At 65.8% G+C, this 13,330-nt stretch overlaps 1 protein-coding gene and 2 long non-coding RNA genes across 7 annotated transcripts; 2 read left to right on the top strand and 1 right to left on the bottom strand.

Moving 5' to 3' along the window:
* Positions 1 to 1,120: 1,120 nt before the first annotated feature.
* On the top strand, positions 1,121 to 7,156 carry LOC137467969 (G protein-activated inward rectifier potassium channel 3-like). The gene is given in 5 exon segments (XM_068179393.1): positions 1,121 to 1,206; positions 2,209 to 2,877; positions 2,879 to 3,152; positions 6,623 to 6,929; positions 7,109 to 7,156. Coding segments are annotated over 4 exon segments (1,245 nt in total). The 5' UTR covers positions 1,121 to 1,206; positions 2,209 to 2,217; the 3' UTR covers positions 7,113 to 7,156.
* On the bottom strand, positions 3,568 to 4,035 carry LOC137467971 (uncharacterized). 2 transcript variants are annotated; one of them, XR_010995688.1, is made up of 3 exons: positions 3,897 to 4,035; positions 3,713 to 3,856; positions 3,568 to 3,646 (listed from the first exon to the last, which is right to left on the bottom strand). It is a non-coding gene; the product is annotated as an uncharacterized lncRNA (long non-coding RNA). The 2 variants fall into 2 exon arrangements; XR_010995689.1 differs by having other exon boundaries at positions 3,597 to 3,665.
* On the top strand, positions 3,897 to 6,103 carry LOC137467970 (uncharacterized). 4 transcript variants are annotated; one of them, XR_010995686.1, is made up of 3 exons: positions 3,897 to 4,022; positions 4,391 to 4,503; positions 5,854 to 6,103. It is a non-coding gene; the product is annotated as an uncharacterized lncRNA (long non-coding RNA). The 4 variants fall into 4 exon arrangements; XR_010995684.1 differs by lacking the exon at positions 5,854 to 6,103 and adding an exon at positions 5,727 to 5,837; XR_010995687.1 differs by lacking the exon at positions 5,854 to 6,103 and adding an exon at positions 5,396 to 5,563.
* Positions 7,157 to 13,330: the final 6,174 nt, after the last annotated feature.

The raw sequence follows: 13,330 nt of genomic DNA on the forward strand, positions 1-13,330 counted from the left end.
GAGGCGGACCCTGGGCTAGCAATGGGGACTACTTGGCTAGTGGGGACATTGGGCTAATGGGGAAGGGGGCCTGGGCTAGTGATGGCCTCTGGGCTAGTTGGGGGGCTTGGCTAACGGTGAGGGGCCTGGGCTAGTGTTGGGGGAGCTCTGGGCTAATGAGGAGGGGGCTGGGCAATGGAGGGGGATTCCTGGGCTGGTGATGGGGGAGGTGGGCTAGTAAAGGGGGGTGGGCTAATGATGGGGAGCCCTGGGCTAGTCATGAGGGGTTGGGCTAATGATGGGGGGCTGGGTTAGAGATGGGGTGGGGGCTGGGCTACTGGCTGGGGCGCTGGGCTAATGGCGGGGTTTGGGCAATTGAGGAGGACCCCTTGGCTAGTGATAGAGGGGGGTCTGGGCTAATGATGGAGAGTCGTGGGCCAATGATGGGGGGGGGCCCGAGCCGGGGGGGGGCACTGGGCTAATGACGGCTACCCTCGGGCTAGGTGGAGCTGGGCTAGTGATGGCCACCCTAGAGCTTGTGTGGGCATGGCTGGACTAACGCTGGAGACCCCAGGGCTAGTGATGGGGGGAGGGAGGGGCTGAGCCGGGAGGGGTTGGGCTAATGACGGGCACCCCCAGGCTAATTATGGGAGGGGGGGGCTAATCCGAGGGGAGCTGGGCGAGCGAACGGCGTCCCTGGGCTAGCGCAGGGGTGGCTGGGCTAATGAAGGAGACCCCTGGGCTACCGATGGGGTGGGGGCTTGAGCCTGGCGGGGAGGGGTGTGGGGGGGGGGGGGCTGTGATAATTCAGGGGGCGTAACTGAGCGCGGGGGCAGGGGGGGGGCTGGGCAAGCGCTGGCCACCGCCGGGCTAGTGATGAGGGGGCGTGAATCTGGGGGGGGGGGTGGGGGGGGGGGCTGGGCTAATGAGAAGCACCCCTGGGCTAATGATGGGGGGGAGGGGCGCTAATGATGGGGGGGGTTGCGCTGATGATGGGGGCGAAACCGATTCTGGTGGTGGGGGGGGTAGGGGGGTTGGGCTAGCGCTGGCCACCCCCGGGCCAGTTGTCCGTGCGGTGAGGGGGGGGTGCCGGGGGAGGGGGGGGTGGGGGGGGGGGGGGCGGGGGCTCCCGGTATTTTTATCCGCGCGCGGCCGTTGCCGGGGAACGGGGCGGGGGGGGGGGGGGGGGGCCCGGTAGCGCTCGGAGCGAGCGGGGCTGCGGCAGCGGTGAGAGCGGGCGGGGGGCGCGGGGCGAGCGGGGGGAGCCCCCCGAACACGGCCGGGCAACCCCCCCCCCCCCCCAAAAGCCGGCCGTGCCCCCCCTTCCCCCCCCAAACCCGGCCGTGCCCCCCCCCCCACCCCCCAAACCCGGCCGTGCCCCCCAAAACCCGGAATGGGGAATGGGGAAGGGGGAGGGGGGGGGAATTTGGGGGTGGTGCCGCAGGGACCCCCCCCCCCCCCTCCCCCCTCCCCCCTCCCGGGGCACACGCGTGTGTAAGGGGGGGGGCGGGGGGCGCGCGTGACCCGGCTGCGCGTGCACGCGCGTGTGAAAGCGCGAGCGCGCAAGGGGAGCTCGGCGCGCGTGCAGGGCCCGCAGGGGGCTGAACCCGGGTGTGCGCGGAGGGGGCAACCCCCCCATTCCCTCCCGGTCCCCCCAGTTTGACACCTCCATCCCCCCCATTCCCTCCCAGTCCCCCCAGTTTGGCACCTCCATCCCCCCATTCCCTCCCAGTCCCCCCAGTTTGAGGGCTCCATCCCCCCATTCCCTCCCAATCCCCCCAGTTTGACACCTCCATCCCCCCCCATTCCCTCCCAGTCCCCCCAGTTTGGCACCTCCATCCCCCCCCATTCCCTCCCAGTTCCCCCAGTTTGAGGGCTCCATCCCCCCCATTCCCTCCCAGTCCCCCCAGTTTGGGAGTTCCACCCCCCAACTTCTCCCTCCCACTTCCCCCAGTTTGGCACTTCCATCCCCCCACTCCCCCATCCCAATCCCCCCAGTTTGGCACCTCCATCCCCCCCATTCCCTCCCAGTCCCCCCAGTTTGGGAGTTCCACCCCGCAACTCCTCCCTCCCAGTTCCCCCAGTTTGGCACCTCCATCCCCCCCAGTTTGGCCCTTCCATCCCCCCACTCCCCCATCCCAGTCCCCCCAGTTTGGCACCTCCATCCCCCCACTCCCCCATCCCAGTCCTCCCAGTTTCCCCAGTCTTCACACCCCTGTCCCCCCACAGCCGCCGCTGATGGCTCAGGACAACGCCGCCTTCTGCGGGGTCCCCGAGGGGGTCCCCACGGGGGTCCCCGCCGAGGCCAAGCCGCCTCCCCCGCCCCCCCAAGCCCCCAAACGCCGCCCGTGGGGGGCCGGGGGGGGCGCGGTGGCCCGGAAGCGCCAGCGCTACGTGGAGAAGGACGGCAAGTGCAACGTCCAGCACGGCAACGTGCGCGAGACCTACCGCTACCTGACCGACATCTTCACCACCCTGGTGGACCTCAAGTGGCGCTTCAGCCTCCTCATCTTCATCCTGGCCTACGCCCTCACCTGGCTCTTCTTCGGCCTCATCTGGTGGGTCATCGCCTACAGCCGCGGCGACCTGGAGCACCTGGGCGACCACACCTGGACGCCGTGCGTCAACAACCTCAACGGCTTCGTGTCCGCCTTCCTCTTCTCCATCGAGACCGAGACCACCATCGGCTACGGCCACCGCGTCATCACGGACACGTGCCCCGAGGGCATCGTGCTGCTGCTGCTGCAGGCCATCCTGGGCTCCATGGTCAACGCCTTCATGGTGGGCTGCATGTTCGTCAAGATCTCGCAGCCCAACAAGCGCGCCGAGACCTTGGTGTTCTCCTCGCACGCCGTGGTGTCGCTGCGCGACGACCGCCTGTGCCTGATGTTCCGCGTGGGGCGACCTGCGCGACTCGCACATCGTGGAGGCCTCCATCCGCGCCAAGCTCATCCAGTCCAAGCAGACGCAGGAGGGCGAGTTCATCCCGCTGGACCAGACCGACCTGAGCGTGGGCTTCGAGACGGGCGACGACCGGCTCTTCCTGGTGTCGCCGCTCATCATCAGCCACGAGATCGACGAGCGCAGCCCCTTCTGGGACGTGTCGCGGGGGCAGCTGGAGAGGGATGACTTCGAGATCGTCGTCATCCTCGAGGGCATGGTGGAGGCCACAGGTAAACGGGGCGGGGACGCCTCGGTGGCACCGGGGACGCCTCGGTGGCACGGGGACGCCTCGGTGGCATGGGGACGTGGCGTCTTTGTGTGCATACATCCATGGGGACGTCATCACCGTGGGACATATTGTCTTTGTGGGGATGTATCGTCTTCGTGGGACACGTCATCTCCGTGGGACTGGTCCATGGGGACACCTCCATGAGGAGACATCATCAATTTGGGACACATCCATGGGGGCACCTCCATGAGGACACACCATCTCCATGGGGACATCCCATCTCAATGGGGACATCATCATCTCCATGGGACAGATCCATGGGGACACCCTCCATGAGGACACATCTTCTTGGGGACATCTCATCTCAATGGGGACATCATCATCTCCATGGGACAGATCCATGGGGACACCTCCATGAGGACACATCTTCCTGTGGACATCTCATCTCTGTGGGGACATCACCTCCATGGGGACACTTTGTCTCCATGGGGACATCTCATCTCCATGGGGACACCTCCACGAGGACACATCATCTCTGGGGGGACAGATCCATGGGGACACCTCCATGAGGATGCATCATCTTCTTGGGGACATCTCATCTCCATGGGGACATCATCTTCTTGGGACCCATCACCTCCATGGGGACACATCATGTCCATGGGGACATCTCATGTCCATGGGGACACCTCCATGGGGACCCATCACCTCCAGGGGGACCCATCATGTCCGTGTGGGGACACCTCACCTCCATGGGGACATCTCTGCTGGGGGCTTCACAGACCCCTCTACCAGATTTGGGGTCCCCCAAAATGGGGGCACAGCACAGACCCCACCAGGTGGGTTTGGGGTGTCCCATGTCCTGGGGACTTCAGTTATTGGGGTGTTCCAAGCCCTGGGGGTTTCACAGACCCCTCCTACCAGATTTGGGGTTTCCCTTGCCCCCCCGACCTTCTGGGGTCTCCCCACCCCTCGTACCTGCCGGACAAGGTGCTATGGGGTCAGGAGCCTTCAGGTATTGGGGTGCCCCAAAAGGTGGGGGTTTCGCAGACCCCTCCTACCAGATTTGGGGTCCCCCCCCATACCCTGGGTGCAGCACAGACCCCCCAGGAGGGTTTGGGGTGCCCCATGCTCCGGGGGTTTCACTTATGGGGTGCCCCATGTCCTGGGATTTCAGGTATTGGGGTCCCTTATCACCTGAGTGACTCAGGTATTGGGGTCCCTGTGCCCTGAGCGATTCAGGTATTGGGGTGCCCCAAACTCTGGGGGTTTCACAGACCCCTCCTACCAGATTTGGGGTTTCCCATGCCCTGGATTCTTCAGGTATTGGGGTCCCCATGCCCTGAGGGACTCAGGTATTGGGGTGCCCCTCACCCCTTACCCCTGTGCCCACCAGGGATGACGTGCCAGCTACCTGGTGGACGAGGTGCTGTGGGGTCAGGAACCTCCAGGTTTTGGGGTCCCCCGTGCCCTGAGTGACTCAGATATCGGGGTCCCCATGCCCTGAGTGACTCAGATATCGGGGTCCCCATGCCCTGAGTGACTCAGATATCGGGGTTCCCCTCACCCCTGCCCCCCCGTGCCCCCCAGGGATGACGTGCCAGGTGCGCAGCTCGTACCTGGCGGATGAAGTGCTGTGGGGTCAGGAACCTCCAGGTTTTGGGGTCACCTGTGCCCTGAGTGACTCAGATATCGGGGGTCCCCATGCCCTGAGTGACTCAGATATCGGGGTTCCCCTCACCCCTGCCCCCCCCCGTGGCCCCCAGGGATGACGTGCCAGGTGCGCAGCTCGTACCTGGCGGATGAAGTGCTGTGGGGTCAGGAACCTCCAGGTTTTGGGGTCCCCCGTGCCCTGAGTGACTCAGATATCGGGGTGCCCCTCACCCCTGCCCCCCCCCGTGGCCCCCAGGGATGACGTGCCAGGTGCGCAGCTCGTACCTGGCGGACGAGGTGCTGTGGGGTCAGGAACCTCCAGGTACTGGGGTCCCCCGTGCCCTGAGTGACTCAGATATCGGGGTCCCCATGCCCTGAGTGACTCAGATATCGGGGTTCCCCTCACCCCTGCCCCCCCCCGTGGCCCCCAGGGATGACGTGCCAGGCGCGCAGCTCGTACCTGGCGGATGAAGTGCTGTGGGGTCAGGAACCTCCAGGTATTGGGGTCCCCCATGCCCTGAGTGACTCAGATATCGGGGTCCCCATGCCCTGAGTGACTCAGATATCGGGGTCCCCATGCCCTGAGTGACTCAGATATCGGGGTGCCCCTCACCCCTCCCATTTTGGGAGCCTCCCTGACCCCCGTGCCCCCCAGGGATGACGTGCCAGGTGCGCAGCTCCTACCTGGTGGACGAGGCGCTGTGGGGTCAGGAACCTCCAGGTTTTGGGGTCCCCCGTGCCCTGAGTGACTCAGATATCGGGGGTCCCCATGCCCTGACTCAGATATCGGGGTTCCCCTCACCCCTGCCCCCCCCGTGCCCCCCAGGGATGACGTGCCAGGCGCGCAGCTCGTACCTGGCGGATGAAGTGCTGTGGGGTCAGGAACCTCCAGGTACTGGGGTCCCCTGTGCCCTGAGTGACTCAGATATCGGGGTGCCCCTCACCCCTCCCATTTTGGGAGCCTCCCTGACCCCCGTGCCCCCCAGGGATGACGTGCCAGGTGCGCAGCTCATACCTGGCGGATGAAGTGCTGTGGGGTCAGGAACCTCCAGGTATTGGGGCCCCTGTGCCCTGAGTGACTCAGATATCGGGGTCCCCATGCCCTGAGTGACTCAGATATCGGGGTCCCCATGCCCTGAGTGACTCAGATATCGGGGTTCCCCTCACCCCTGCCCCCCCGTGCCCCCCAGGGATGACGTGCCAGGTGCGCAGCTCCTACCTGGCGGACGAGGTGCTGTGGGGTCAGGAACCTCCAGGTTTTGGGGTCCCCCGTGCCCTGAGTGACTCAGATATCGGGGTTCCCCTCACCCCTGCCCCCCCCATGCCCCCCAGGGATGACGTGCCAGGTGCGCAGCTCGTACCTGGCGGACGAGGCGCTGTGGGGTCAGGAACCTCCAGGTACTGGGGTCCCCCGTGCCCTGAGTGACTCAGATATCGGGGTCCCCATGCCCTGAGTGACTCAGATATCGGGGTTCCCCTCACCCCTGCCCCCCCCGTGCCCCCCAGGGATGACGTGCCAGGTGCGCAGCTCGTACCTGGCGGACGAGGTGCTGTGGGGTCAGGAACCTCCAGGTACTGGGGTCCCCCGTGCCCTGAGTGACTCAGATATCGGGGTCCCCATGCCCTGAGTGACTCAGATATCGGGGTTCCCCTCACCCCTGCCCCCCCCGTGGCCCCCAGGGATGACGTGCCAGGTGCGCAGCTCGTACCTGGCGGATGAAGTGTTGTGGGGTCAGGAACCTCCAGGTTTTGGGGTCCCCCGTGCCCTGAGTGACTCAGATATCGGGGTGCCCCTCACCCCTGCCCCCCCGTGCCCCCCAGGGATGACGTGCCAGGCGCGCAGCTCGTACCTGGCGGACGAGGTGCTGTGGGGCCACCGCTTCACGCCGCTGCTCAGCCTCGAGGAAGGTTTCTACGAGGTGGACTACGGGGGCTTCCACCACACCGTGCCCGTGCCCACCCCGGCCTGCAGCGCCCGCCAGCTGGCGGCCGCCGCCGCCCGCCGCGATGCCCACCTGTACTGGTCCATCCCCAGCCGCCTGGACGAGGCGGCGGCGGCGGGGGGCGAGGGGGACCCCGAAATGTCCCCCCGCGAGAGCAACGGGACCTTGGCCAGCCCCGAGTCGCGGTGATGCCACCAAAATCTGGGTGTAAATACTGGAAATCCCCCCCCGTTCGGATGGTGGTGGTGGTGGTTTTGAGGTGTCCCTGGGCTTGCTTTTGGGGTGTTCCTGCATTTGTGGGGATGAGGAGGGACCCCAGAATCTCTCAGGAGACCAACGGGACCCTGGCCAGCCCCGAGTTGAGGTGATGCCACCAAAATCTGGGTGTAAATACTGAAAATCCCCCCCGTTACGGTGTTGGTGGTGGTTTTTGGGGTGTCCCTGGGCTTTTTGGGCGTCCCTGGGTTTGTGGGGTGTTCCTGCGTTTGTGGGGACGAGGAGGGACCCCAAAATCTCTCAGGAGACCAATGGGACCCTGGCCAGCCCCGAGTTGAGGTGATGCCACCAAAATCTGGGTGTAAATACTGAAAACCCCCCCCGTTCGGATGGTGGTGGTGGTTTTGGGGTGTCCCTGGGCTTTTGGGATGTCCCTGGGCTTTTGGGGTGTCCCTGGGTTTGTGGGAGCAAAGGGGATCCCAAAATCCGCCATGAGAGCAACGGGACCTTGGCCTCACCCAAGTCGAGGCGATGCCACCAAAATCTGGGTGTAAATACTGAAAATCCCCCCCGTTACGGTGGTGGTGGTGGTTTTGGGGTGTCCCTGGGCTTTTTGGGCGTCCCTGGGTTTGTGGGGTGTTCCTGCATTTGTGGGGATGAGGAGGGACCCCAAAATCTCTCAGGAGACCAAGGGGACCCTGGCCAGCCCCGAGTTGAGGTGATGCCAGAAAATCTGGGTGTAAATAGCAAAAAAATCCCCCCATTGTGGTGGTGGGGTGGTTTTGGGGTGTCCCTGGGTTTGTGGGGCCGAGGGGGGACCCCAGAATCTCTCAGGAGACCAAGGGGACCCTGGCCAGCCCCGAATCGCGGCAATGGTCCCCAAACATGACCCTGTTTAATAAACATCCCCCCGTTACGACGGTGGTGGCGGTTTTGGGGTGCGGGCGGTGGATTTGGGGTGTCCCTGGGCTTGGGGCCTGGCGGGAGGGGCAATCCAGAGGGTCCCCCGAGGAATTCGGGGTGAAATCGGGGTGGGCACAGCGCCCTGACCCCAATTCCTGCAGGGGGGGGGCAGGAAGGGGTCAGTGCTACCCCTTCAAGGACATGGGGACCCCCAGGGTGGGTGTGGGGTTCCCCAAGGACATGGGGACCCCCAGGGTGGGCAGGGGGGTCCCCCAAGGACATGGGGACCCTCAGGGTGGGTGTGGGGGTCTCTCAAAGGACATGGGGACCCCCAGGGTGGGTGTGGGGTCTCTCAAAGGACATGGGGACCCTCAGGGTGGGTATGGGGTCCCCCAAGGACATGGGGACCCTCAGGGTGGGTATGGGGTCCCCCAAGGACATGGGGACCCCCAGGGTGGGTGTGGGGTCTCTCAAAGGACATGGGGAACCCCAGGGTGGGTGTGGGGTCCCCCAAGGACATGGGGACCCTCAGGGTGGGTGTGGGGTCTCTCAAAGGACATGGGGACCCCCAGGGTGGGTGTGGGGTCTCTCAAGGACATGGGGACCCCCAGGGTGGGTGTGGGGTCTCTCAAGGACATGGGGACCCCCAGGGTGGGTGTGGGGTCCCCCAAGGACATGGGGACCCCCAGGGTGGGTGTGGGGTCCCCCAAGGACATGGGGACCCTCAGGGTGGGTGTGGGGTCCCCCAAGGACATGGGGACCCCCAGGGTGGGTGTGGGGTCCCCCAAGGACATGGGGACCCTCAGGGTGGGTGTGGGGTCCCCCAAGGACATGGGGACCCCCAAGGTGGGTGTGGGGTCTCTCAAAGGACCTGGGGACCCTCAGGGTGGGTGTGGGGTCCCCCAAGGACATGGGGACCCCCAAGGTGGGTGTGGGGTCTCTCAAAGGACCTGGGGACCCTCAGGGTGGGTGTGGGGTCCCCCAAGGACATGGGGACCCCCAGGGTGGGTGTGGGGTCCCCCAAGGACATGGGGACCCTCAGGGTGGGTGTGGGGTCTCTCAAAGGACCTGGGGACCCTCAGGGTGGGTGTGGGGTCTCTCAAAGGACCTGGGGACCCTCAGGGTGGGTGTGGGGTCTCTCAAAGGACCTGGGGACCCTCAGGGTGGGTGTGGGGTCTCTCAAGGACATGGGGACCCCCAAGGTGGGTGTGGGGTCTCTCAAAGGACCTGGGGACCCTCAGGGTGGGTGTGGGGTCTCTCAAAGGACATGGGGAACCCCAGGGTGGGTGTGGGGGGGTCCCCCAAGGACATGGGGACCCCCAGGGTGGGTGTGGGGTCTCTCAAAGGACATGGGGACCCTCAGTGTGGGTGTGGGGTCCCCCAAGGACATGGGGACCCTCAGGGTGGGTGTGGGGTCCCCCAAGGACATGGGGACCCCCAGTGCGGGCGGGGGGCACCGAGACCCCCGTGCCAGCGCGGGCCGGGGCTCCCTGAGGTGGGGGAGGACGCGGAGCCCCCATCCCCTCCCCCAGTGTCCCCACGGGATCCCCCCCCAGTGTGGGGGGGCGGTGCTGGGGGCTGCGGAGCCGATCGGAGCCGAGCGGAGCCGAGCGGGGCCGAACGGAGCCGAACGGAGCCGAACGGAGCCGAACGGAGCCGAACGGAGCCGAGCGGGGCCGAGCGGGGCCGAGCGGAGCCGAGCGGAGCCGAGCGGAGCCGAAAGGAGCCGAAGAAATCCGGGCGGAGCCGAGCCGAGGCTGAGCGGGGCCGAACGCATCCGAAAGGAGCCGAACGCATCCGAACGCATCCGAACGCATCCGAACGCATCCGAACGCAGCCGAACGCATCCGAACGCATCCGAACGCAGCCGAACGCAGCCGAACGGGGGCTGAGCGCCACCAAAGCCCCGCCCACCCCGCCCCCCGCCCCTCCCCTTTCGCGCGTGGGGGTGGGGGGGGGGGGGGCAGGGGCTGCGACCCCCTCCCCCCAAAAGCAGCGACCCCGCGCCCTCCCCAGCCCCCCGCGTGTCCCGCGTGCGACACGCGTGTTGTCCCCCCCGTGTCCCCCCGGCTGTCGCATTCCTGCCGCCCACGGGCAGCAGCTGCGCGGGGCGGGGGGCGGCGGGGACGGGCAGGGGACTGGGGGGACTGGGAGGGACTGGGAGGGACTGGGGGGGGACTGGGGGGATGGCTGGGGGAACTGGGGAGAGGGGGGAGTGGAAGGACTGGGGGTACTGGGAGGGACTGGGAGGGACTGGGGGGTACTGGGATGGACTGGGAGGACTGGGGGGTACTGGGAGGACTGGGAGGGACTGGGAGGGGGCTGGGGGGGACTGGGGGGATGGCTGGGGGAACTGGGGAGAGGGGGGAGTGGAAGGACTGGGGGGTACTGGGAGGACTGGGAGGGAGTGGGAGAGGGGAGAGACTGGGAATTGGGAGGACTGGTGCGAGTGGGAGTCGTGGGATGGACTGGGAGGACTGGGGGGTACTGGGAGGACTGGGAGGGACTGGGAGAGGGGAGAGACTGGGAATTGGGAGGACTGGTGCGAGTGGGAGTCGTGGGATGGACTGGGGGGGTACTGGGAGGACTGGGAAGGACTGGGAGGACTGGGGGGTACTGGGAGGACTGGGAAGGACTGAGGGGACTGGGGGGTACTGGGAGGACTGGGAAGGACTGGGGGGTACTGGGAGGACTGGGAAGGACTGGGAAGGACTGGGAGGACTGGGACGGGCTGGGGGCAGGGCTGTGGGCCGGGGGGGGGGCGCGGGGCGGTCCCCGGGTCCCCCGTGGGGACGGTCCCGGCACGTGGCCCCGGTCCCGCGTCATCGGTGTTTGTTCAGCTTGGGGACAGCGGGGGGGACAGCGGGGGGGACAGCGGGGACAGGGGGGTGGGGGGGACAGAGAGGGGACAAAGGGGGGGACAAGGGGCGGCAGGAGCAGGGGAACCGGCCACGGCTGCGGGGGACTGGAGGCACTGGGGGGGACTGGGGGAACTGGGACCGACCGGGGACTGGGAGGACTGGGGAGACTGGGATGGATTGAGGGGACTGGGAGAGACAGGCACTGGGATGGACTGGAACAGACTGGCACTGGGATGGACTGGGATGGACTGGGGGCACTGGGATGGACTGGAATAGACTGGCACTGGGATGGACTGGGATGGACTGGGGGCACTGGGATGGACTGGGAGAGACAGGCACTGGGATGGACTGGGATGGACTGGGATGGACTGGGGGCACTGGGATGGACTGGGAGAGACAGGCACTGGGATGGACTGGGATGGACTGGGATGGACTGGGATGGACTGGGGGCACTGGGATGGACTGGGAGAGACAGGCACTGGGAGGACTGGGATGGACTGGGGGCACTGGGAGGACTGGGACAGACAAGGAGGCACTGGGATGGACTGGGATGGACTGGGGGCACTGGGATGAACCCCAGGGGACTGGAACGGACTGGGAGCACTGGGAAGAATAGCACAGGGGGAACTGGGAAGTGCTGGGATGGACTGGGAGGTGCTGGGGACAATGGGCAGACTGGGCAGTACTGGGACGAACTGGGGGGCCACTAGGGCAGACTGGGAGGTACTGGGGGGGACTGGTCCGGACTGGGGTTACTGGTCTACACTGGGGTTACTGGTCTGCACCGAGGCTGCAGGGCTGGACAGGGAGCGCCGGGTTCTGTACAGGGAAGATACTGGGAGGATACTGGGAGGATACTGGGCGGCACTGGAGGGCGCGGCTGGTGCAGGGAGTGGAGCCGCGGGCTGGGGGAGCTGATAACTGGTGCGGACTGGTGTCATTGGTGCAGACTGGTGTCACTGGGGTAACTGGTGCAGACTGGTGTCACTGGTGTCACTGGGTAACTGGTGCAGACTGGTATCACTGGTGCAGACTGGTGTCACTGGTGCAGACTGGTGTCATTGGTGTCACCGGTGTCACTGGTGTCACTGGTGTCACTGGTGTCACTGGTACAGACTGGTGTCACTGGTATCACTGGTGCAGACTGGTGTCACTGGGGTAACTGGTACAGACTGGTGTCACTGGTGTCACTGTTGCAGACTGGTGTCACTGGTGTCACTGGGGTAACTGGTGCAGACTGGTGTCACTGGTGTGGACTGGTGTCACTGGTGTCACTGGTGTCACTGGTGTCATTGGTATCACTGGTGCAGACCAGTGTCACCGGTGTCACTGGTATCACTGGTGTCACTGGTGTCACTGGTGCAGACTGGTGTCACTGGTGTCACTGGTGTCACTGGTGCAGACCGGTGTCACTGGTGTCACTGGTGTCACTGGTGTCACTGGTGCAGACCGGTGTCACTGGTGTCACTGGTGTCACTGGTGTGGACTGGTGTCACTGGTGTCACCGGTGTAACTGGTGTCACTGGTGCAGACCGGTGTCACTGGTGTCACTGGTGTCACTGGTGCAGACTGGTGTCACTGGTGTCACTGGTGTCACTGGTGCAGACTGGTGTCACTGGTGTCACCGGTGCCCCCCCCCCGCTCTTGAGCTGCCCTTGGCGGTTGCCATGGAGATAAAGCCCGGGGGGGGGGTTGTACTGGGAGAGGACCTTGGCACGGCACTGGGGACACTGGGGGGGCGGGAGGGGGCGGGGGGACAGGAACAGCCGGACACCGGGAACAGCCGGATTTGGGGACAAAGGGACATCGGGAACAGCCAGACACCAGGAACAGCCGGATTTGGGGACAAGGGGACAACCGGGAACAGCCGGACACCGGGAACAGCCGGACACCGGGAACAGCCTGATTGGGGACAAGGGGACACTGGGAACAGCCGGACACCGGGAACAGCTGGAGTTTGGGGACAAGGGGACACTGGGAACAGCCGGAGTTTGGGGACAAGGGGACACCAGGAGCAGCCGGACACCGGGAACAGCCGGATTTGGGGACAAGGGGACACCGGGAACAGCCGGACACCGGGAACAGCTGGAGTTTGGGGACAAGGGGACACTGGGAACAGCCGGAGTTTGGGGACAAGGGGACACCAGGAGCAGCCGGACACCGGGAACAGCCGGATTTGGGGACAAGGGGACACCGGGAACAGCCGTGTCCCCTGGAACAGCCTCCACGGGCACAGCCAGACCCAGGGAACAGCCGGAGCCTGGGAACAATCAGACACCGGGAATGAAGCAGGGTGGGCACAGCCTGATCCTGGCAACAGCCGAATCCCGGCAACAGCCAGATCCCGGGAACAGCCGGATCCCGGCAACAGCCGGATCCCGGCAACAGCTGGATCCTGGCAACAGCCGGATCCTGGCAACAGCCAGATTACGGGAACAGCTGGATCCTGGCAACAGCCGGATCCTGGCAACAGCCAGATCCCGGGAACAGCTGGATCCAGGCAACAGCCGGATCCTGGCAACAGCCGGATCCTGGCAACAGCCGGATCCCGGGAACAGCCGGATTACGGGAACAGCCTGATCCTGGCAACAGCCGTATTCCAGGAA

The sequence above is a fragment of the Anomalospiza imberbis genome, unplaced genomic scaffold (assembly GCF_031753505.1).
Source record: "Anomalospiza imberbis isolate Cuckoo-Finch-1a 21T00152 unplaced genomic scaffold, ASM3175350v1 scaffold_920, whole genome shotgun sequence".
Lineage (NCBI taxonomy): Eukaryota > Metazoa > Chordata > Aves > Passeriformes > Viduidae > Anomalospiza > Anomalospiza imberbis.